General features: G+C 43.9%; 2 protein-coding genes across 4 annotated transcripts in view; one reads left to right on the top strand and one right to left on the bottom strand.

Annotated features, from left to right (window-relative positions):
• LOC144693842 (chloride channel protein 2-like) overlaps window positions 1–23,470 on the top strand; it is a 597,263-nt gene that overhangs the window by 542,959 nt on the left and 30,834 nt on the right. For both annotated transcript variants that reach the window (XM_078563927.1, XM_078563929.1), the window contains one exon: window positions 22,595–22,633. In XM_078563927.1, coding sequence (XP_078420053.1) covers window positions 22,595–22,633 — 39 coding nt within the window. The remainder of the gene's footprint in view (window positions 1–22,594; window positions 22,634–23,470) is intronic.
• LOC144693843 (heat shock protein beta-7-like) overlaps window positions 1–23,470 on the bottom strand; it is a 566,165-nt gene that overhangs the window by 482,886 nt on the left and 59,809 nt on the right. The gene's annotated exons all lie outside the window — the stretch shown is intronic.

Here is a 23,470-nt window from a genome sequence, read left to right on the forward strand (position 1 = left end):
AGGACTCGGGTGAAGGAACGTTTAGAAATTGAAAGAAAACTTGAAGCTATCGAGCAGTGTAGCGATTTAGGTAAAGACAAGCAAGTGGGACAGGAAGGGACAGAGAGTTTAACAATAATAGTGCATGAATGAATAAGGTCTATGCACAGAGCAATGGCAAAAAAATTAATGGTACAAAAGCAAAATACTGTGGATCCTGGAAATCTGAAATAAAAACAGAAAATGCTGGGAATATACAGCAGGTCTGGCAATATCTGTGGAGAGCGAAACACTGTTAATGTGTTTGATTTTCAAATCGAGGTCAGGAACCTGACACCCAGATAATTTGCAGGTCACAATGCTGCACTGCGATTTTGAAATGTAAATGCCTCATTTGGGCCGGAGATGAGCTCTACATCCAATAATGGCACCGAGCATGACCAGAATGCGGGAGCTGCTCGCAGAGCACAAGCAGCAAAGACAAGCCGGCAGTCATGAAGGGACCTGCCACTGCCACTGCCTTGCCTAAGAAATTAGGCAGCATCTTAGAGGGCCAACAGCACGGAAGTGGCCAGTTGGTTAAATGAGAGGAAATGCACACGATGCAGCCTAAGACCCCCCAGGTTCCAAGATTTCTACCTTATTAAAAAAAACTTGCACTTCTCCCTGTGATCAACCTGACAGCTGTGCACTAACACACACCAGGCTGCTTGGGCTCTCCGATTTCTACACTGAAAACTTTGTTCTTGCTTCCCCGGCTCATTAACAAGCTTCTCAAGAAGCTTGACGGTCCATTTATTGGAGGTGAGCAGGTTCCCCATTCCCTCCCCCCACTTCCCTCCTTCTGAAAATTGTAGTGCACCCGGAGTCATCGGGAACCAGAGACACTTTCTGGAAACATGATTTTTAAATCACGTCCACGCCTGTCCCCACCCCTAATGGCGATTACTAATCTGGATCAGTCTTTCAGTTTGTTACTTTTCGTCAAGATTCCCTGGAGTCGGCATTTCATTGCTATGGCCCGAGTTTGATTCCCAGTCAGAATGAAAATTAAAGCTTCTTCATCTGAATGCATGAAGTATTCGTAAGAAGATGGTTGAACTTGGAACAGAAATAGACTTAAATTAATTTGATCTAATTACCATTACAGAGACATGGGCGGAATCGCCCAGATTTGCGCTAAGTGCAGTATCAGGTGTGAAAAAAGTTGTTTTACCCGCCGGCCGCAATGGTGGGTTCTCGCGCCAAATCATCCTGTTTCCAGCATCATTAATAATGCATTCACAAGGAAACGCCGGATCGCTGATGAGGCAGCCGCTGATTCGCCTGCCCCGCTGTCACTTCAGGCCTTCAGGAATCCAGGCGCCATATTTAAAAGGCGCCCTTGAACAGAGCTCACTCTCTCTAAGGGATCGGAAGCAAAGTCATGGCTGCCAAAGGGAGGAATCATGCTGCCCCCAAATTTAGCGACGGCTCCCTCATGTGCCTATTGGATATGTTTACTTCAGGTACTCACTTTTTTTATATACTTATAAAAGGCCTTACTATCTGTTTTTACATTCCTGCTAGTTTACTTGCATTTTTTTTCTATTGTGTTCTATTCACATTGCTAAAGTGTTGTTAGGGCCCATAGCCTTTGCAGTATCCAGTGCCTTCAGTCATTTCTTGGTGTCACCTGGAGTGAATCAAATTAACTGAAGATTGGTAGTTGTGATGCTGGGGACCTCAGGAGGAGGCCGAGATGGATCATTCACTCGGTACTTCTGGCTGAAGATGGTTGCAAATGTTTCAGCCTTGCCTTTAGCACTAACGTGCTGCATTCCCCCATCATTGAGGATGGAGATATTTGTGGAGCCTCCTCCTCTAACTAGTTGTTTAATTATCCAGCAGCATTCATGACTGGATCTGGTCAGACTACAAAGGTCCTGATCCATTGGTTTTGGGCTCACTTAGCTCTATCGCTTGCTGCTTTCGCTGTTTGGCATGCAGGTAGTCCTGTGTTGTAGCTTCACCAGGTCGACACCTCATTTTGATACCTGGTGCTGCTCCGGACATGCCCTGCTGCACTCATTATTGAACCAGGGCCTGGCTTGGTGGTTATGGTAGAGTGGGGGATATGCCAGGCCATGAGGTTATAGATTGTGATTGAATGCAATTCTGCTGCTGCTGATGACCCACATCGCCTCGTGGATGCCCAGTTTTGAGCTTCCAAGTCTGTTTTGAATCTGTCTCATTTAGCACCATGCCACACCACGTGGTGGAGGGGGTGCTCAGACTGAAGATGGGATTACATTTTCACAAGAACTGCACGGTGGGCATTCCTACCTAGACATGGACAAATGCATCTGTGGCAGAGAGCTTGATGAGCACAAAATCCAGTAGGCTTTTCCTCTTACTGGTTCCTTGATCACCTGCTGTAGGCTCAGTCTGGCAGACATGCCCATCAGGACTTGGCCAACTTATTCAGTAGTGGTACATCAAGCCACATTGGTGATGGGCAGTGAAGTCCCACACCCAAAGTACATTCTGTGCCCTTGACACACTCAGTGGTGTTCAACATGATAGGAGTACTAATTCATCAGCTGAGGGAGGGTAGTAGGTGGTAATCAGTAGGATGTTTCCCTGCCCATGTTTGACCTGATGCCATGGGACTTCATGGAGTCTGGAGTCAATGTTGAGGGCTCCCAGGGCAATCCCTCCCAACTGTATACCACTGTACTGCTGCCTCTGCTGGGCCTGTCCTGCCGGTTGGACAGGACATACCCAGGGATGTTGATGGTGGTTGTCTGGGACATTGGCTGTAAGATATGATTCTGAGTATGACTATTTCTGGCTGTTGCTTGACAAGTCTGTGGGACATCTGTCCCAATTTTGGCACAAGCCCCCAGATGTTAGTAAAAAAGGCTTTGCAGAGCTGAGCATACAGTTATCGTTTCCGATGCCTAAATCGATGCCAGGTGGTCTGTCCGGTTTTATTCCTTTTTGACTTCTCTATAGCAGTTTGGTACAACTGAGTGGCTTGCTAGTCTATTTCAGAGAGCAGTTAAGAGTCAACCACATTGCTGTGGGTCTGGAGTCACATGTAGGCCAGATCATGTAAGGATGGCAGATTTCCTTCCCTAAAGGACATTAGTGAGCCAGACAACAATCAATGATAGTTTCATGTTGACCGGGGGTCACCGGTAACGGTTATTGGCTTAGTACAAAGAGGAGAAGAGTCAATTCTCTCTTAACGCTAAATTCGCTTTATTCACGTTGTTAGATCATATACATATAACTTATACATCTGGTTAGATATAGACATGCAGTTTGCACCAGGTTATACAGTCTTATACCCAAACTAGGATCTAAACGCACACCCACTAGGTTTCTCTGACACTCCCTGAGTGGTCACAGAATATAAAAGCTAATACCCGAAAAGGAGAGCTGCTGCTGGCCAGGCGTTCCGTTCTCTCTCTCTTTCGACATCGTCTCTACGTTGCTGACGTAGGTTCTTCCACTTCCGCAATGGTTGACTCTTCTCCTCTTTGTACTAAGCCAATAACCGTTATCTGGAGTCTCCGCTGACTCCACGCCCTAGATTCTCCATTCTTATTCTGAATCTTATCTCTTCAAGCTGTGCTGTCTCTCTCCCGTTGGTTTAGACTTGCTTGCCTAGTCTGTGGCATCTCCTTATTGGCTCTGTCCCAAGGACTTAGGTAGCATTACCTCATTACTCCTTTCTAAATAAGGACTTGTGTCTTATCACATTCCCTTTGTTCTTCATGAAACTCAGCTACTTCAAACCGGTTCCAGCCAGCTCAGGCCAGTGACTGGACTCAGGTTACTTCAGGTCAAAAGTTGCTTTTGCCTATGTATCAGCAGTTTGGCTGCGGCCCCTGGCCAACATTCATGATCACCATTACCGAGACTAACTTTCAATTCCAGATTTTATTAATTGAATTTTAAATTCCACCACTTGCCATGGTGGGATTTGAACCTGAGTTCCTAAAGCATTAGTCTGGGCTCCTGGATTACTGTCTGGGGAACCAGATATTATAATAAGTTTCAAATAGGTCATAACTTAAAATTGGGGGAGTGGTGGTACAGTACTGAGCAAGGCCTATATCACTAGACGAATAAGCATTCAGAAACAGGGCATTTAGAAAATCATCATAAAATTAAGCAGAGTTAACATGATTTTGTGAAAGGGAAATTGTGCTTGACAAATTTACTAAAGTGTTTTGAGGAAGTAACAGGTGAGGTGGATAAAGGAGAACCTGTAGATGTGGTGTACTTGGATTTCCAAAAGGCACTCGAGAACGTGTTACATCAAAGTTTACTTCACAAAATAAGAACTCATGGTATAGGAGGTTAACATATTATCATGAATAGAGGACTGGTTAGCTAACAAGAAACAGAGAGCATTTTCAGGTTGGCAAGCTGTAACTGGTGGAGTGCCACAGGGATCAATGCTGGTGCCTAAACTACTTACAATCTATGTCAATAACTTGGATGAAGGACCGAATGTATGGTAGCTAAATCTGTTGATGACACAAAGATAGGTAGGAAAATAAGTTGTCAAGAGGAGTTAGAGTCTACATAAAGATGTTTCATAAATACATAAAGATCAAAATGATAACTATGGAAAGAACAGGGCCTATTAGAAACCAAAAGGGTAACCTATATGTAGAGTTGCAAGATGTGGTCATCGTTCTTAATGAATGGCCATGAAAAATGCTATATAAATGCAAGTTTTTCTTTCTTAACACTTTGATCGGAATTTTCCAGCCTCTCATGCCAGTGGGATTTCCGGTCCCGCCGATGTGAACAGAGATTTCAATGGCTCTCCAGCCCCGCCGTTGGGGAACCCACCATGGAGGGCCTGGAAAATTCCATCCTTCGTGTCTGTCCTTACAAAAGAGAGGGAGTCCTTCAAACATTATAGTTAAGTGGGAGGAGTGTTGGATATTGGATGGGATAAACATAGTGAGAGAAGACATATTAAGGGATTTAACTTCTTTGAAAGTAGATATATTGCCAGTTCCGGATGAATTGTATCCCAGACTGCTAAGAAAAGCAAGGGAAGAAATGTCAAAGGCTTTGACCATCATTTTCTAGTCCTCTTTGTCTACAGGTGTGGTGCCAGAAGGCTGAAGCACTGCTAACATTGTACTGTTGATTAAAAAGTTAGAAAGGAATAGACGGAGTGATTACAGGCCAGTCGACCTAACCTTGGTGGAGGGAAAATCATGGGAAAATTCTGAGGGGCAGGTACAAATCATCATATAGAATGGCACAGATTACTAAAGGATAGTCAACATGGATCTGTTAAGGGATGGCTGTGTCTGATGAATGTGATTGATTCTCCTTACTTCGGCAAAAAAATTCAATGAGGGTAGGACGTTTGATGTAGACTACCATACATGGATTTTAGCAAGACTTTTGATAAGGTCCCACATGGCAGATTAGTCCAAAAACTAAGAGCCGTTGGGATACAAGGACAAAGGTAAGTTCAATCCAAAATTACTTTGGAGGCAGGAAACAGTGTGGTCAAGAGGTGGTGAATGGAAGGTTGTTCCCAGTGCAGTTCTGCAGGTTTTCATACTAGGTTCCATGGTTTTTATGGTATATATCAATGATTTAGACTTAAATGTAGAGTTAAGAATTTGAAGATGTTATAAAAATTGGTCGTGTGGTTAATAGTGAGGAAGAAAGCTGTAGACTAGAGGAAGATATCAATAGACTTGGGTCAGGTGGGCAGAAAAGTGGCAAATCAAGTTCAATTCAGAGAAGTGTGAATATTGCATTTGGAGAAGGCAAACAAGCCAAGGGAATGCACAATAAGAAGTGTAGAGGGAAAAAAGGGACCTTGGAGTGTAAGAGCACAGATCCCTGAGGTAGTAGGACAGTAAATAAGGTAGCTAAATAGGCAAATGGACTTTCCTTTATTGCCCCATTGCAGGACTTGGAGGAAATCAAAGGTAGCGAGTTAAGTGTTGCAGTGAGTAGAAAAGGCAGACACACATAATTAGGTTTTGGCCACGAGATGCAGGGGGAATGTGAGGAAGAACTTTTTCTACACAGCGAATGATAATGAACTCACTGCCCACGAGGGTGGTGGTGATTTCCAAAGGAATTGGATGGGCATTTGAGGGAAATAAATTTATCAGGCTCACGGGGATAGAGCTAGGGAATAGGACTGATTGGATTGTTCTACAGAGAGCCAGGTATGGAATTAATAGGCTGAATAGCCTCCTCCTGTGCCGTAATGGCGCTATGACTCTATTTAAAATCAAGAAGATCAAATACTATATGGAACATGTTGGTCCCTTAATTATTTGAATCAAGGAAATGCTATGTCATGGAATGCAGCCAAAGTTGAACAATGTAGTTTGTTAGGTGAGAATGCCACCCTGGATCTTCACTCTGTTACCTTTTGAGATGCAGGGAAGATATTTTGCATAACCTTCCTTCAAGGGTTTAAATAAGTTGGATCCTGTAAGTTAAACACCTGAGAAAGAATAAAGCTTAGTGGACCAAATTTTCTTATCATTACTTACTTCTCTTGTGCTGCTTTGCATATCCATGCTTTCAGTAAACAACAGCAACTTCCTTTTATATCTTGCTCTTAATGAATAAAAACCTTTATCTCATCGCTGAAGTGCTTTTTGAGTTGCATCCAAGTGCTACATCTTCAGACATCTGTGACAGCCTGGGCACAAAGTCAGCAGCTGGTGGAAAAATTCAATATGACCCCACGCTGCATGCAGTAACCTACCATTAACACGCACACCTTGAAAGGTCTGAAGTGTGTTAATAGAAGTAGACTGAGTTGAATAAGTGACAGCGGCTATACATTTCCATCTCAACGAATTAGCTCATTAATCTTAAAATGTTAATTACATTTTAGATATAGAATTTGGTGATATGAATGGGATGACCAGGAGACTGCAGATAATTATTATGTTATTCATAATATCATAATAACAGGCTGCAAATTTCCTTTTATATCAAGATGCACTGTAGAAACTCACCAAGGCTCCTTAGGCAGCACATTCCAAACCCACAACCATTACCATCTAGAAGGACAAGGGCAACAGACACATGGGAACACCACCACTTGGAAGTTGCCTTCTGAGCCACTCACCATCCTGACTTGGAAATATATCGCTGTTCCTTCACTGTAGCTGGGTCAAAATCCTGGAACTCCCTCCCTAACAAGACTGTGGGTGTACCTACACCGTGTAGACTGCAGTGGTTCAAGAAGGTAGCTCACCACCATCTTCTCAAGGGCAATTAGGGATAGGCAATAAATGCTGGCCTAGCCAGCAACGCCCAAATCCTGTAAATGAAATTTAAAAATCGTACTCAAAAGAAAAATTTATAAAAGAGGTAGTGAAATAATATTGGATTTAGCTATCATTACATCCCAGACAAGCAGACTTGGGGCTGGATTTTTGAGGCATCACAAAAACTACATGGACCTTTAACAGTGGTGGATGGGGTCGGATGTGGAAATCCCACCCCCAATTTCTGACAGATCTAATTTTTGCCGATGGGGGATGTGGGGCGATGCATGATTCACACAGGTAGCAAACCTGAACTAAATTTGAATTTAGTGCTGAGTTCAAATGTACCCTGTTTTGGCTGTTCCAAGAGCGTTAATGTGGGAGTCACAAATTGGTGGAGTAGATGTAAATGTCCTTGAAGAGTGGATAAAGTCTTTTACGTGTCGTCATCATCTGTTGTTTTTTAAATGTTCCACTCTTTAAACATGAAAAAAGCAGGCTGAATCTGTCAGTTAGTTTTAAAAAAAAACACCATCTCTTGAACTGCTTTTATTGATTGACCATCTGATGTTGGTTAGATCAAACATTACCATCTATTAGTACAGTTTCAATACAATTTTATGTTAACCTTTCCCAAGGGCTATTGTTATGTCATCATGAATGCTTAGCAGAATTTCAAAAGCTACAATTATCTCCACGAGAAGGTCTGAGTTCACAGTTTGATTGACATTTTAAAGAAGCTATTTAAGGATTAGCTGTTTTTGATTTGGGGTCTGAATATAGGTTTGTTTTTATACAGATTAACCAATAGAGATTTAATAACTTTGAATGGGTTTTATGAATGGGAGGTTTTTTCACTATCAAGTGTGTATGAGTGAGAGCTGGTATTAGACTGTTAGAAGTTATATTTTTTCATCTCCGTGTGGCTTCTGAGGTCTGCCTATGGTGGATACTGATTGGTTATGGAGGTGCCATGGGGGTATGAGGAGCCATGAGGTGGGGTGGGGGAGGGATGCAGGTGGGTATGAGGGATATTCCTTTGCAGGAAGAATCCAACAAAACAACAATTTGCCTGAATCATCTTCAACCTGTCCCCCAAACCTCAGCAGGTCCCACTGGCCTGCAGTGGTCTGGAGAAAGGCGCACATCAATCTTAAGGTGTCCCTTCACATCCAGTATATATAGAAAGAGGAAAGTTAAGCAGAAGTCCAGAAATGCTGCTTGCCACCTGGTTCTGCACCTACTACAAATGCAGGCCTGATTACATCCACCACCTTCTCAAGGGCAATTAAGGATGGGCAATAAATGATGGCCCAGCCAGCGAAGCCCACATCCCATGAATGAATAAAAAAACCCAGAGAACCCCCAGGAAATCCCAAGTCAGTGGGAACTTACACCAGACACAATCTACATCCCCTTTTTTCTTTTTCCTGGTTTGGAAACGTTATATCAAAGGTACAGAGAAGAGGAAAATATACCATCTTGGAAGGGTACAGATTGCATGGGTATACACATTGGAAGGGGCCACAACTTTTTCAGTATTGTTACAAAAATGAAAATTAAGCCAGTTAGTCTTTTTGTAGAATACACAGAACCTGGCTTTTATCAGGGTTGTTGAGGTTTTAAGCGGTTTGTTATGGCAGAGGATTCTGTCACAAGGCTTGAGTGTACATATTGTTTTTCACTTAATGTTTAGAAATAATGGCTCTGCCCAAGGTGGCACTCTTTTATAGTTATATTGATTACCAGGAATTCATGATGTTGTAATATTGTACACTCCCAATTCTTTACTCTTTAAGAGATTAAACCCCTACATTAGAGAGAGATTCCTGTACAATTTTCTTCAGTTCCCAGTTATGTGCCTCTGGTTTTGGATTCAATTATCTCCCAGCTGGCCATCTCAGGTTAAGTACAGGAGGTGCAAAAACCTGGTATGCAGCTTAACCCCAAGTTTGCTTTTACTCTTCACCCATTCCATTATCAAAATCTACATTTTTTCAACCTCGACTGCTTTTACCCTATCACTCTCCTGCTGAAACCAAACATTATCGCTTTAAAGTCCAACTACCACAACATGTTTCTACCCAGCCTCTGACCTCTACAAATGGCAACTCATTTAGGTCACTGCAGCCAACATCTTCAACCCCAGGAGGATCCATTCTCCTATTGAACCATCCTTTCTGCCCATGTAATTTGGCCTCAAGATTCTTGCTCACTTTCAAGACTCTGCATAGTCATACCAACCAAATCTCCACCAATATATTCACACTCATCATTTCTCACACCATGTTGTCCACTCCCTGCACAATACCACTGGGGATCTCTCTCTCAGTCACCAGTCCCTTTCCCTCAGGAACCCATTTTCTATATCCCTCTACCATAGTAGCCTCCCTCCCTGCTTTCAAAAGCTTCTTCAAAGCCCTTTTCCTCACCCATGAGTTGAGCTCTTCCCCAACCCTCAGCATTTTCCCTTTTGCATTCTCCTTGGCAGGCCTCATTTTCCTTTTCTATTGAGATGTTCTCCTGAATGCCCTAAAAAAATTATGTTGTCTATTACTAGCCTGATACATAATCTTTTGGAAAAGGTACATTCCCTCCATCTGTGGATTACGACTCAAAATGTTGGTGATTTTTACACATGTTCCTTAGCAATATTTTGTATGGATTACAGACAGTTTCAGACAGTCATAGGAACATAGGATTTAGGAGCAGTAGTAGGCCATTCAGCCCCTCGAGCCTGCTCCAGTATTCAACAAGATCAAGGTTGATCTGGCCGTGGTCTCGGCTCCACTTTCCTGTCTGCACCTCTCTGCCACCCGCCAGCAATAACCTTTGACTCCCTTGTCTGTCAAAACTCTATTTAACTCAACCTTGAATACATCTAAAGACCCAGCTTCCAATATCTCTGGGGAAGAGAATTAGAGAATTCCACTCTAATGAATTCCACTCTGTCTTAAAAGGGAAACCTCTTATTCTCAAATTCTGCCCCCCAGGAGTTTAACCAATTTATTGGAGTTCTTAGATAGGAGAACATGCTCTGTGGATAAAGGAGAGCCTGTAGATGTACTGCACTTGGATTTCCAGAAGGCATTTGTTAAGGTGCCACATCAAAGGTTATTGCAGAAAAAAGCTCATGATGTAGGGGTAACATATTAGCATGGATAGAAGGTAGGTTGGCTGGCAGAAAACAGGGAGTATTCATAAAAGGGTGTTTTTCTGATTGGCAGGATGTGATGAGTGGAGTGTTGGGGCCTCAACTTCTTACAATTTATATCAATAACTTAGATGAGGGGCATGAAGACATGGTAGTTAAATTTGTGGATGACACAAAGATAGGTAGGAAAGCTTGTTGTGAAGAGGACATAAGGTGGTTGCAGATGGATATAGATAGGTTGAATGAGCGGGCAAAACTCTGGCAAATGGAATATAATGTGGGAAAATGTGAAGTTGTTCACTTTGGCAGGAAGAATAAAAAGGCAGAACATTACTTAAATGGAGAACGGCTGCAGAATTCTGAGGTGCACAGGGATCTAGGTGTTCTAGTGCATGAGTCACAAAATGTTAGTATGTAGGTGCAGCAAGTAATTAAGAAGGCTAATGGAATGCTATACTTTATCACAAGAGGAATTGAACATAAAAGTAAGGATGTTACGCTTCAGTTATACCGGATATATTGATGAGACCACTTCTGGAATGGTGTGTGCAGTTTTTGTCTCCTTATTTAAGGAAGGGTGCCAATATATTGGAGGCGGTTCAGAGGAGGTTTACCAGATTATTGCATGAAATGAGTGGGTTGTCTTATAAGGAAAGATTGGACAGATTAAGCATGTTTCCACTGGAGTTTAGAAGAGTGAGTGTGACTTGATTGAGTGTATGAGATCCTGAAGGGTATTGACAAAGTGGACATGGAAAGAATGTTTCCTCTTGTGGGTGAGTCCAGAACTAGGGGGCACTGTTTTAAAATTGGGTGTCACCCTTTTAGGACAGAGATCAGGAGAAAATTTTCCTCTGAGGGTTGTGTGACTTTGGAACTCATTGCCTCAGAAGGTGGTGGAGGCAGGGTCTTTAATATTTTTAAGGTGGAGGTAAATAGATCCTTGTTAGGCAAGGGAATCAAATGTTATTGGTGGTAGATGGGAATGTGGAATTCAAAACACATACAGATCTGCATGATATTGAATGGGGGAGCAAGCTCGAGGAGCAATGACCTATTTCTGCTCCTGTTTTCTATGTTTAGCTTCCCCAACAAGGGGAAACATCCTTCTGGTACCCACCCTATCTAGTCCCCTCAGGATCTTATCTGTTTCAATAAGATCACCTCTCATTCCTCTAAACTCCAATTGGGGTATAGGCCCAATCAGTTCACCCTTTCTTCATAAGATAAGCCCCTCATCCCAGTAATGAGTCAAGAGAGCCTTTTCGGAACTGCTTCTAAAGCAATTATATCCTTTTTTTACCAAATAAGCATGGTGAACAACACCCATGCCAGAGTACTCATTCTAAGAACATAATGCATTGAAATGGAGTTCAGCTTCATAAACATCTTAATTTTGGACTGTGGTAAAATGAGGTACCCTTTAAGAGAATGCAAGTGTACTTATCATGTGACAGCACTGATGAATCACTTTACAGTGCGGGCAACTGGGAACTGAAAGTCTAGTTCTGGAGATTTCTGAGTGAGCAAGTATGATCTGGTGCTCTGTCCTATGTCCCAATAAACCATCACTGTTTATTCTTACATCAGTCTCTCCCCATTATTGATTGCAAGCAGCAGTTGAGGAGAACATAGGAAGGCATGCAGTTAGAGTTCGGTTGGCCAACAAACTCATTTACCCAAGACACAAAAGGACTTTCAAAACTGAGTTTGAAAATTAGTACTGAAGAAAATGGATTGTTAGTTCCAATGATTTTTACTTCTGAGAGTGTGAGCTGATAGTTTATTTTTTCTGAAGTTCAGAATACTTGGTGTCGAATTTCACAAGCTATGTAAGAGATTTCCCAGTAGCATGCTCTCTGATGAACCTGGTTGTCTGTCGGAGATTAGATTATAGAGCTGTGGGCAATTGTGTAATTACAGCCACTCCAAATTAAAATCAAAGTTTTGAACTAAAATCCCACTGAAACCCTGAAGGTTTATTAAATCTGCCATATAATCCACTTACACTTTCAATTTGATGCTGAAATGATAACAGTACCTTGTAGCATTTACTTCCAATTGCACAGAAGAAATAGTATGGATTGCTGGGCTCTAGATGTGTTGCATTATTAGTTAAAATATCTTCCAAGGTACTTTCATGCATTTGGTGGCACAGATCATAAGGTAATACAAATGAAGAAGGCCATTTGACCCATTTAGTTCATCCAACTTGATAGGTCCTAATGCCTCCCCTTTGCATCATTTAATTATTTCTGAAATGACTTCAGGGACTTTTCTTCCTCTACTTTATCAAATTGCTACTTATACTTTGTGTGAAGAATTTCTTACTATCAGTCCTACATTTACATTTGAATAGTTTGAACCTGTGTCGCTTTGTCTTATTTGTGAATTGAGGTTAAAATAATGTTCCCAATTTAGATATTTTCTATGGTGTGTGCTATCTTGCACACCTCCATAAAATCAGCTCTCAAAATCCTCTTCAAAGCTGAAAAGCCCAAGTTTTTCAATATTTCCTTACAATTCAAATCTTTGTCACTAGAAATCAGCCTCGTGGCTCTTCTCTGTATTCCATCCAGTATTTAAATGTCTCCCTTGCATGTCATTGGCTAGAACTGAACACGGTAGTTATAGCATGGACTGACCAGAGCAATACAGTTTGATGATGCCCTCCTTTGACATATTCTATTTTTCTGGCTGTATTTGTTCAATATTCTGCTAACTTTGTTGATTGATAATGTGCATTAGTTGGACATGTTGAGCATTAGGATTACTAGACCTCTTTTAACTTCATTCTTAGCTGTTTCAGGAACATTCTTGGAATATGTGTATTGCTAATATTTCCTTCCGCTGTACTCTTGTCTCTATTATTTCATCTTTCACTTTTCAGCCTACTCAATACATTTTTTTATTCCAATTCATGTTGTAATTTCTGTGGTGTTTCCTTGTCCACAGAAATGTTTAGTTGTTCGGTTCGTGGCAGTCTCATTGGCCTGAATCTTCTGGGCAGCGTGCGGGGGCGGGCACGGCTCACTGATACTTAAAATGACTTGCGGTGACGTTGGGCGTGCGTCCTAACGTCACCGAGCGTCCTAACGTCACCGAGCGTCATTCCGATCTTCAGTTTGGTGGGCATGCGCCGGAGTCGACTGCGTGCCCACCGAACTGTCAAAGGCCTACTAAGGCCATTTAAATACCAATTGAAACAATTAACAGAGCTGCCCATCCAATCTTAAGGTCAGCGGGCAGGCGAAGAGCCCAGGCGGCCTTTGAATTTGTCATGAAACCTCGTCCGCAGGCAGGATGAGGTTTCATGAAGGATTTATAAATCAAATAAAGTTTTTAATTAAAATTCATTGACATGTCCAACTCGTGACACTGTCACATGAGGGGACATGTCTGAATTTTTTTTTTCTTTATTTAAATTTTTCATAATGAAATTAAACTCCCTGAGGCACCTCTGTGCCTTAATTGGCCCGCCCACGTAAAATGGCGCACAGCCGATCACGGGCAGCAATCGGCTGTGCGCCCGCCTGCACCCTCTCCCACTCAGCCCGCCCCCCCGACGGGGGGAAAATTCTCCCCATTGGGTTTTTATGGCCTGGATCTTTGTATTGGCATCTGGTCTTTGGGCCTATTAAAACTGATGTCAGCCCATAGTAAGATGTCAGAGCAGTGAGCTACTGTGTGTATATATTTGAATGCAAATACACTGTGTAGGTCAGTAATGGAGGCCCCTAATTGGGGTCGTGTTAAGTAAATGGAGGCATTGGACTGAAATCAGCACAGACAGTTTGGAATCTTAAGCAGGAGCCATACTGTAGATGAAATCGAGTTTCTATTTTGTGCCTTATCCCCATCCTAGCTTTCATTGTTTGGATTGGAGGAGTTGATGCAATCAATTGCAAGAAGGCCAAAGATGAATTGAATTGATTTACATTCTGGAGTAGAAGCACTTAATAATGTTGATTTTATATTTTTTAAATATCTAATAGTATCTTGCAGCAGTTCAGTTTTCATTATCCACATGATGAGTAAAGAATCACAACATTTCCCAACATTTACTTGTGTTTGGTTTAGACTTCATCCCACGTTTCTTCCTCGGGCTTGCACTGAAAGATTGGTTTTCATAAACTCAATAGCCCCTGAAAATGGCGCAGGGGCCTTGATAAGGGATTAACCTGTTCTTGTTCCTTCCCATGCAGGCAGCACTGAGCTTTATGCAACCTGCTAATTTATATGTAGTAGCATGCGGCCCAGCAGTTGATTAGCTGCACGCCTCAGCAGCGGGCCCAAGTATGTACGAGGCTGGCACTGCTTAAAGCTAACTCCACTACTTAAAGGGCATGTACATTCCAGCTGTAGCAGGTGCTGGAAATTGGGAAGGATGTTTGACCTGCAAGAAGAGTGAATGTGGCACAGCTGGGCAGAGAGCAGGCTCCAAGTTTCTCTGAGGTAAGCACTAGAGGCAGGAAGCGGACAGGAGGAGAAAACTCCTCTATGCACATGGAACCCGGAGGCCCTCCAGACAGGATTTGCGAAGGCAGTACAGGACTAGATACTTATTGCTATCAATGCCAGCAGTGTAGCCCCAAGGAGCTGGATGCAGTGCAGGAAGACCTCCCGCAAGTCATCAAGGTCATATGTCATATCCTTACAACTGAATCACTAGCCTCACACACTGTTCAATTCACCACATCCTCTTCTCTAACCTACCAGCAAATCCCAACTCAACCTAACATTATGATAAAAGGTCGCAGGTTTGAAATGTTAATTCTGTTTCTCTCTTGTACAGATGCTGCCTGTATTTCCTGCAGTTTCTATTTTTATTTCCAACATCCTCAGTACTTTGCTTTAGTCATACCAAACACTCATAGCTTCACCACACCGTCACACAATTAACACTGCTGCAAGCCTCACATCCTCATCTCAGAACTTGCACACACTATCAACTATTCAACCATGACTTGCAGGACAAACTGAAGTGCAACTAGAGGTAGCAGCACTGAACTGGCAGTGGACAGGCACAGTTGCATGTCCTTACCCCATGGAGGATATGGTGCTTGCCATCATTGGAACAGCCATAACTGATACTGTGGCCAGTGGTGGGAGTGAACCCATTGAAGGTGATAGTATCTTCATTCCTAATCCTCCTCCTAAAATCCCACATACCCCTCATCGTACAATCTTTTCAGATTTCTAAAATGCAAGTGGTTCAAGGAACCACCACTTACTTCCCCCAACCCCCCGATGTGCCTTCACCACAACCCACCCTTGTACCATTTTCCTTTCAGCTACCCAATAACTGCAACTTGTCCAGGCAGTGGTGCAGGTGCAATAGATGGTAGAAGAAGAGACTGATGATGAAGAAAGATCACCGACCCAGACAATGACAATGTGCATACCTTAGATGGTAATGTAGAGGCGGGATCTGCAGATGGTGAGACACTGGGCACAAGTGACTTGCAACCACAGTGGAGACAGGTTAGTGTGGGTGCCAGCTTGCTGGAGGATGAAGTCGTACCCAGGTTCTGCTGCAGAGGACTCAGAAGAGGACTTTGATGTTAGCATGCATAACGAAAAACTGAGTGCATTGGCTGGCCTGTCAGCCTGTGGTCACTGTCAACAGCATGGAGAGTCTTGCATCACGCTTTGCACAGGACTCCATGAGAATCCAACCATGTTGCATTGTCTGACAGCCAATGTCTTAGCTTCCTTTGAAGCACAAGCAGAAGCCGCACAACATCTCAGTGCTGGAAGTTCAGACAGAGATCTTGCAAGCTCAGCTTTCTGCCTTCATGGCTATGGACATCAATGATCACAGGGGCTTGCAGAGTCTCATAACAGGCCTACAATCTATGCTGCAGCAGTTTGCTAGGATTGCTGAGGTGCCATGCAATGTGGGTGGCAGTGGTTCTGGAGAGTACAAACCTAATGTCCTCTCTCAGGATGACAGCATTGCCCTCCCACCAGTCCACTCTAACTGTTGCCCGTCAGCCAACCAGTCCAGTCTGCTGCCACCCATGTCGAAATGGTGCAAACCAAAACTGGGCCTTCCAGGGCCAGAGCTGCTTGAAGATGCTCGCCAAGGCCATCTGCAGTCTCCCCACTGGAAGTCAGCAACCTTCCACCAGCCATGCTGCAGCCACTGAGGTAGTACTGAGTGGGACAGGCAAAGATGCACAGAAGCTATGCTTCAATGGAATTCTCAAGGATGATTAGGTGACTATCGTATGAAATATTAGTTGGTTTGTTTGATAACGTTTTGATTGGAATGTTTGTTTTGTGGTGATATATATTCCAGCCAAGAGGACATTGACTTTCGGTGACAGCAGGATGGTAAAGTGTGGGACTCTTGTTGAAAGGGGAATTGGGTTTTGTTTAGGGTACCACAGTCTTGATGAGCCAATCATTGACAACCCAGGAAGAAAGGGGACATCTTGGTTTCCTCCTACCTTCTTCCTTCTCCCCTTCCCCTTTCCCCTCCTCCTCCTCCTCCCCCCACCTCAGCTGCTTACTGTTTACCTGATGGCAAGGGTTGTGCCCTCATGATGGTAAGGTTGTATAAGATGCAGCAGATCATGGCAAATCGCGACGTGTGCTCTGGAGAGTACTGCAGGACCACCGGGAGCATGGCCAAGCAGCCCAACAGGCTGCCCAATGACATTTCATGTATCAGCATGGTTCTCATTATATGCAGGCTGGACATATGTGCATCGGTTGTGCACCAGAACCATATATTTCTACTGGCTATTGCTTAGTTAAGCAGAAGTGTTTGGTGGTTTGCCATTTAAAGTTGGTGAAGCCTACAGGAATTGGTGTAGGACATGGTGAAGGCCTTAGTTCTCACTTCAAGGGCTTTATTCAGACCACTTGGACCCAGTCACGGGGCGCTGTGGTTTCTATCCCCCTTGACCTGCGGCATGACAGGGAGAGCAGACAGAGGCAACATAGAGAAGAACAAGTTGCTCAAGAGGTGAGGAGGAGATGGAGAAGGGTTCTCGGTAGGACCCACCCAAGGTCTTCAGGAAGAAGTTTTCCTATCTCGACCTCAGTAAGGAGCAGTACATTAGATGCCTCAATTTTACTAAGAATGTGCTGACTGAGATTTGCCAGCTGTTGCGGGCAGACCTGTGCCCTCAGAGCAGGGCTAGAACGGCACTGTGAATGGCTGTAAAGGTGACCATCGCTATGAACATTTTCATGCTCCTTCCAGGCTGGAGCAACGGATACCTCCAACATCTTACATAACATTGGACAGTGAACTGTAAGTGAGGTCACTGCTACACAGGGCTGAATTTTACAGGCAGCCGGACTGCAGAAAACAAGCCGCAGCTAATCTGTGGATGGCTGACTATCCCTTTAAAAAGTGCTGGTGGGGGTCCACCCTACCGGTGAAGTATGTTCAGCTGTGCGAGGTTAAAAGCGGGTGTTGGCCTTTGAGGTTGAAAATGGCACCATGAGAGTCAAATCAGCATTACACATTGATTGATGTTACGATCTGCTACTCTGAATATTTGCAGTGCCCGATCCTTGTGCTTACAACCAACCTAAAATGGCGGATGGCAAACCTGCACCAGAATTATTCGCATGGTGAGGATGGCATTTGGACTCGCGACAGCACCCATTGCCCCCACAACGTGCATGCTACGCAACAGAATTTTGTGGCCAGAGTCTTCTATGATCAAAAACAGAATGATAGTATACAGCAGACCCAAAATTACCAAAGGGATGGTCTCTTAGTGTCCTCCAAAAGGCACAACATTCTTTTCTCATCAGACCAATGTGTACAGTCTAAATTTAATGGGTTTATTTACAGGTTGAGGGGTGGATTTACAATGAAACACACTCATGGGACCCCCAAACGATAGGGGGGGGGGCCCAAAATGATGAATGAGCGCTGAACTGTTGGAAGTGCTGTCTTTCAGCTGAGACGTTAAACTGTCTGCTCGGCTGTATACAAAAAGCCTCCTGGCAGTTTCCCCGTGTTCACTGGGGGGATAGTTCCCTGCTTTTGAGAGCTCAACACGTCCACAGCCCCCGGATCCACAGCATCAGCGTGGGCACTGACTGAAGCACACGCGGCAACCTCCGGCAGATTGAGGGCAGCCAACCGGGCAGCCCTTGCGTTCAGTGTTAATGTTGAGTCGGGAAAGCTTTACCTGCACACGCACACCAACTATCTGTGGGGTCAGGAGGCTGGGATCCAGACAGTGTCTAGAACTGGAAGCTGCAATAAATGAGCAGCCCGTCACTCACCGCCACTGGCCTCACTGTCATTGGAAATCCCCTTCCTCAGGCTGGGTCCCCTCAGTGTTACAGGGAAATGAGTGAGGGGCAGAGTCCTGTGTGTGGGAGCAAGGGAGGCAGCAGTGGCATTTCCACCCACATACCCGTGCGTGCGTGTTTGTGGAAGGACAGACAGATGTGTGTGCGTGTGCAGACTCATCGTAAACTCGATGTACATTAACCCTTTATATAACCAGATTGACATTTCTAAACTTCTGCCTGTTTATTAAGCCCAGGATCCTGTGAGCTTTTTAATAGTTTTATCCGCTGCTTGGAGACAGAATCAGTTTCAGCTGTAATTCTCCCCAAGGTCAAATATCCAGCTCACAGCTCAGCCAGTGAATAATGTTCAGTTGGGGGTGCGACCCTATGGTGGAGGGAGCGGGGAGCAGAGCTGGTGAATCCTAGCCACCACTGGTGCCACTGGGAAGGAGGGCTTTGGAGATTAAAACCAATAGGAGCAGGACCAAGAAACTGGGCTGAATGCAGAGTGAATGCTGAGAACTGGAATGAGAGGAATTCCCTAGATCTCTAAACACTGGGCCTGGAATCATGCCATGTGATATTCATCCCAATCCCTGAACTCCCAGCTCTGTACACTTCCCTGGTTTGACCCTCTGACAGTGCAGCACTCCCTCAGTACTGACCATTTGAAAGTGCAGCACTGCCTCAGTACCGTCCCTCAGACAGTACAGCACTGCCTCAGTACTGTCCCTCTGACAGTACAGCACTGCCTCAATACCGTCCCTCAGACAGTGCAGCACTGCCTCAGTACTGTCCCTCAGACAGTGCGGCACCCCCTCAGTACTGACCCTCTGACAGTGCAGCAACCCCTCAGTACTGACCCTCTGACAGTGCAGCAACCCCTCAGTACTGACCCTCTGACAGTGCAGCACCCCCTCAGTACTGACCCTCTGACAGTGCAGCACCCCATCAGTGCTGTCCTTGCAACAGCCCAACGCTGCCTCAGTACTGACCCTCTGACAGCGCAGCACCGCCTCAGTACTGACCCTCTGACAGCGCAGCACCGCCTCAGTACTGACCCTCTGACAGTGCAGCACCCCCTCAGTACTGACCCTCTGACAGTGCAGCACCCCCTCAGTACTGACCCTCTGACAGTGCAGCACCCCCTCAGTACTGACCCTCTGACAGTGCAGCACCCCCTCAGTACTGATCCTCTGACAGTGCAGCACCCCCTCAGTACTGACCCTCTGACAGTGCAGCACCCCCTCAGTACTGACCCTCTGACAGTGCAGCACCCCCTCAGTACTGACCCTCTGACAGTGCAGCACCCCCTCAGTACTGACCCTCTGACAGTGCAGCACCCCCTCAGTACTGACCCTCTGACAGTGCAGCACCCCCTCAGTACTGACCCTCTGACAGTGCAGCACCCCCTCAGTACTGACCCTCTGACAGTGCAGCACCCCCTCAGTACTGACCCTCTGACAGTGCAGCACCCCCTCAGTACTGACCCTCTGACAGTGCAGCACCCCCTCAGTACTGACCCTCTGACAGTGCAGCACCCCCTCAGTACTGACCCTCTGACAGTGCAGCACCCCCTCAGTACTGACCTTCTGACAGTGCAGCACCCCCTCAGTACTGACCTTCTGACAGTGCAGCACCCCTTCAGTACTGACCTTCTGACAGTGCAGCATTCCCTGAACCTCTGACAGTGCAGCACCCACCCAGTGCTGTCCCTCTGACAGTGCAGCATTAATACACCACTTGCTAACCGATTGTGCCGCGAGAGCAAAGCAGCGCCATTTGCTTATATGTTTAAGTTGTATCATCTCGTTAGCGGCACTAAGTGTTTTTGATTGAGTGGCGGGCACTGAGGTTATTTGATAGTGTGTGAAAGAAGTTGCGTGACTGTGGAAAAGTCAGTGAAATAACCAATGCCCTGTGATTTTGGGCTGTGTCCAGTGGGCAGGGGGACCAAAAATGAAGCTGAACACAGGGCCCCACTAATTGTAAATCCGCCACTGCATTGACTGCAAAGCTGTAAGAATTGAGAGTACAATACATTAACACAAAAGAAGTAGAAGTAGAGCCCATAAAATATTAAAATCCTCTTTAACGAATCAATCTCTTGCACAGAATAAAAGCAATAGGACTTTTGGACGAGACATAGAGGTTCATGCTGTAATGTACAGTTTGGGATATGGGCACTGGTGGCACAGCCAACATTTATTGCACATTCCTAATTGCCCTTGAGAAGGAGGTGGTGAGCTGCTGCCTTGATCTGCTGCAGTCCTTGCTATATAGATGCACCCACAACACTGTTAGGGAGGTAGTTCCACTATATTGCTCCAATGACTGTGGAGGAAAGTTTCAGGTCAGGATGGTGTGTGAGTTGGAGGGGAGTTGCAGGTGGTGGCGTTCCCATGTGGAATGATGTATGTGAATGCCTCACCAATGAAGTTCAGATCTCCAGCCAGAAAAATCTAAGAAATCTTAACAGTTTTTACACACAATTACACCATGAGATTATTTCAAATTGTCGTCCTTGCTCGGCAGACATAAAACAGTGGAATTATAACCACTCTAAAACCTTTGAGGTGATGTTAATATCTAGCTATTCCTTTCTTCCTTCAAGCCTTTCCCTTGAGGTATATATGGATAAAGCATATCCAGTGATCTTATTCACACTCAGTCAGAGGAAAAATAACTGTTTTTATCTGCATTTGTTGTAACAGGACAAAAACACACGCAGGTTTGGGTGACTCATGTCTCTAGTGGTGGGGCAACTGAATAGTAAGCAGTATCAATGTTACCGATTGAAAGTAAGAAATGTAGGTGTCACAGTTATGCTTCAGTCATTACCTTCTAAATGTTGTCAAGTTCATCAAGGTTACCATAACAATAGGAAATGAGTGTGACTAAGAGGAATTGTATACAATGCACAAAAACATCTGCCTCCACCCCATTCTCAAAACCTGCTCCTTTTTGACAATCCTTTTTAGAATGATGCCCAGAAATCAGGAATAAAATAGAAGATCAGCTCCCCAACTAATTAACACATTTCAGTAAAGGTGGATAATTTGAGTTAATATGGAAGCAATATGGCAAAATATGGTCATCTATGGTTTAAATTGATCACTTATGTTTTGTTCATACAAGCAACAGAAAGGATCACACTCGTATGAATACAGCAGTCCTGTAGTGATACCTTAATACGACAGAAATAGTCCTTTAGCTTCAGGATTTTAATTAGTAAAACAATTGGTACTTATTATGAATAATATTGCATTTTGACTTTGATTTATCATTGGTATGTTTTTACAGTGATGAGTTTGGATCATGTTCAGGTGGCCTAGAGGCAGCTGAAGTTTCAGTTAGACACCACAGATGGGAACAAAGTGACGGATAGGCAGACTGTCAAAACCAAAGGGTTGACTTTTGTTTGTGTTAACAGCGCAATAAGTAAACACTGGATAGCTATATAGTGTGGCAAAGACATCTGAAGCAGAACATCATTATGGCACCAAATTTAATCTTCCCTTTTATTCCATGAATATATTGACGTGTTGAAAATTGGGTATATTGAAAGTACAAATAGACTTGAGTTGCAGAATCCTAGACCAAACCATTGTTCTCAGTACTAAAAAAAGTCATTACTATTGTACCCCATGATCTGAAGAAGCTGCCAGGTTCTCTTTATTTCAGTTATGCAGAGAGACTTTGGGTGTGTGAAAACAACATCAAATGGTATGTACACCAATGTATGAGTTAATGGACAATCTGTTATGTATTACCCTCTCACTTTTTTGTTACGTCAAGCCATTTTTGTTTGAAAGGTTCTTGATTGGAGGCGCCTTAAAATTCATGTGCCTATTACAAGTGGCCATTTCTTATCTGTAGGAAGTTGTTCAATACTGATCGATTTTTTTTTTTGGTTCAGGATCAATATGAAATTGAAGATGACATGTCTGCATCAGAGGTGAGCCATCTGTTAATTCGTTTATTTTTTAAAAATAATTGAATTAGTACCTGTTGATGAACAAGATAGAAGTTATAACAAATATTGGCTGTGTTGAATATATTCTCTGTTAACGTTATTGGGAGTGGTGCAACACATCTGCTTTTACAGGATCAAGAAACTGTCACCCTTGCAATTCAGCTGATCGGGGCTGGATATTGTAACGTGTAGTATTAGATTGATACCTTCCTTCGAAGGCTAAATAAATTGATGTGGCCTACCATGTATGAATTGGGCATGATCAATCTAAGAAATTGGTCTAATTGGTCCAAAAGTCTTCATTTGTGCTTTGTTTTCTTATGTTCTCAATGATTGCTAATGAAATCAACATTTTTAATCCTCTACAAGGGTTGTAAAATCTTTTCAATTAGGAGAATTCAATTCTCTGATTTGTTAATCATATCTGATAGACACTGAAGCAAACGAGTGACAAAAGTAACTGAAAAAGCTTGTAGAAGAATAGGATTCCACCAAAAATCTTGGCCCCACTGTGTCCAAAAGAAAGACTAAATTCATTCAGTGATAGAATATCGTGACCCTGATTTGCAGGTTGCAATTATTATGTATTAATCTAATTCTCTGGCTGGAGTTTTTCTAACAGCTAGGAGGTCCTGCCACCAGGACCGAAAGTGGGTCTCGAGCCCGCGCAAGTAAACGGCATGAACCAGGGCAGCATTTTACCAGCCAATTTAGATATTGTCACAGGGACTGTCATCCAATTGAGGGTGGTGGCCCACCACACACAGAGTTACTGGCTCAATCAGAAGGCCAGCAACTTAGCAGTCTCGACAGCATCAT

This window comes from Cetorhinus maximus, chromosome 19 (genome assembly GCF_964194155.1).
Source record: "Cetorhinus maximus chromosome 19, sCetMax3.hap1.1, whole genome shotgun sequence".
Classification (NCBI taxonomy): Eukaryota; Metazoa; Chordata; class Chondrichthyes; order Lamniformes; family Cetorhinidae; genus Cetorhinus; species Cetorhinus maximus.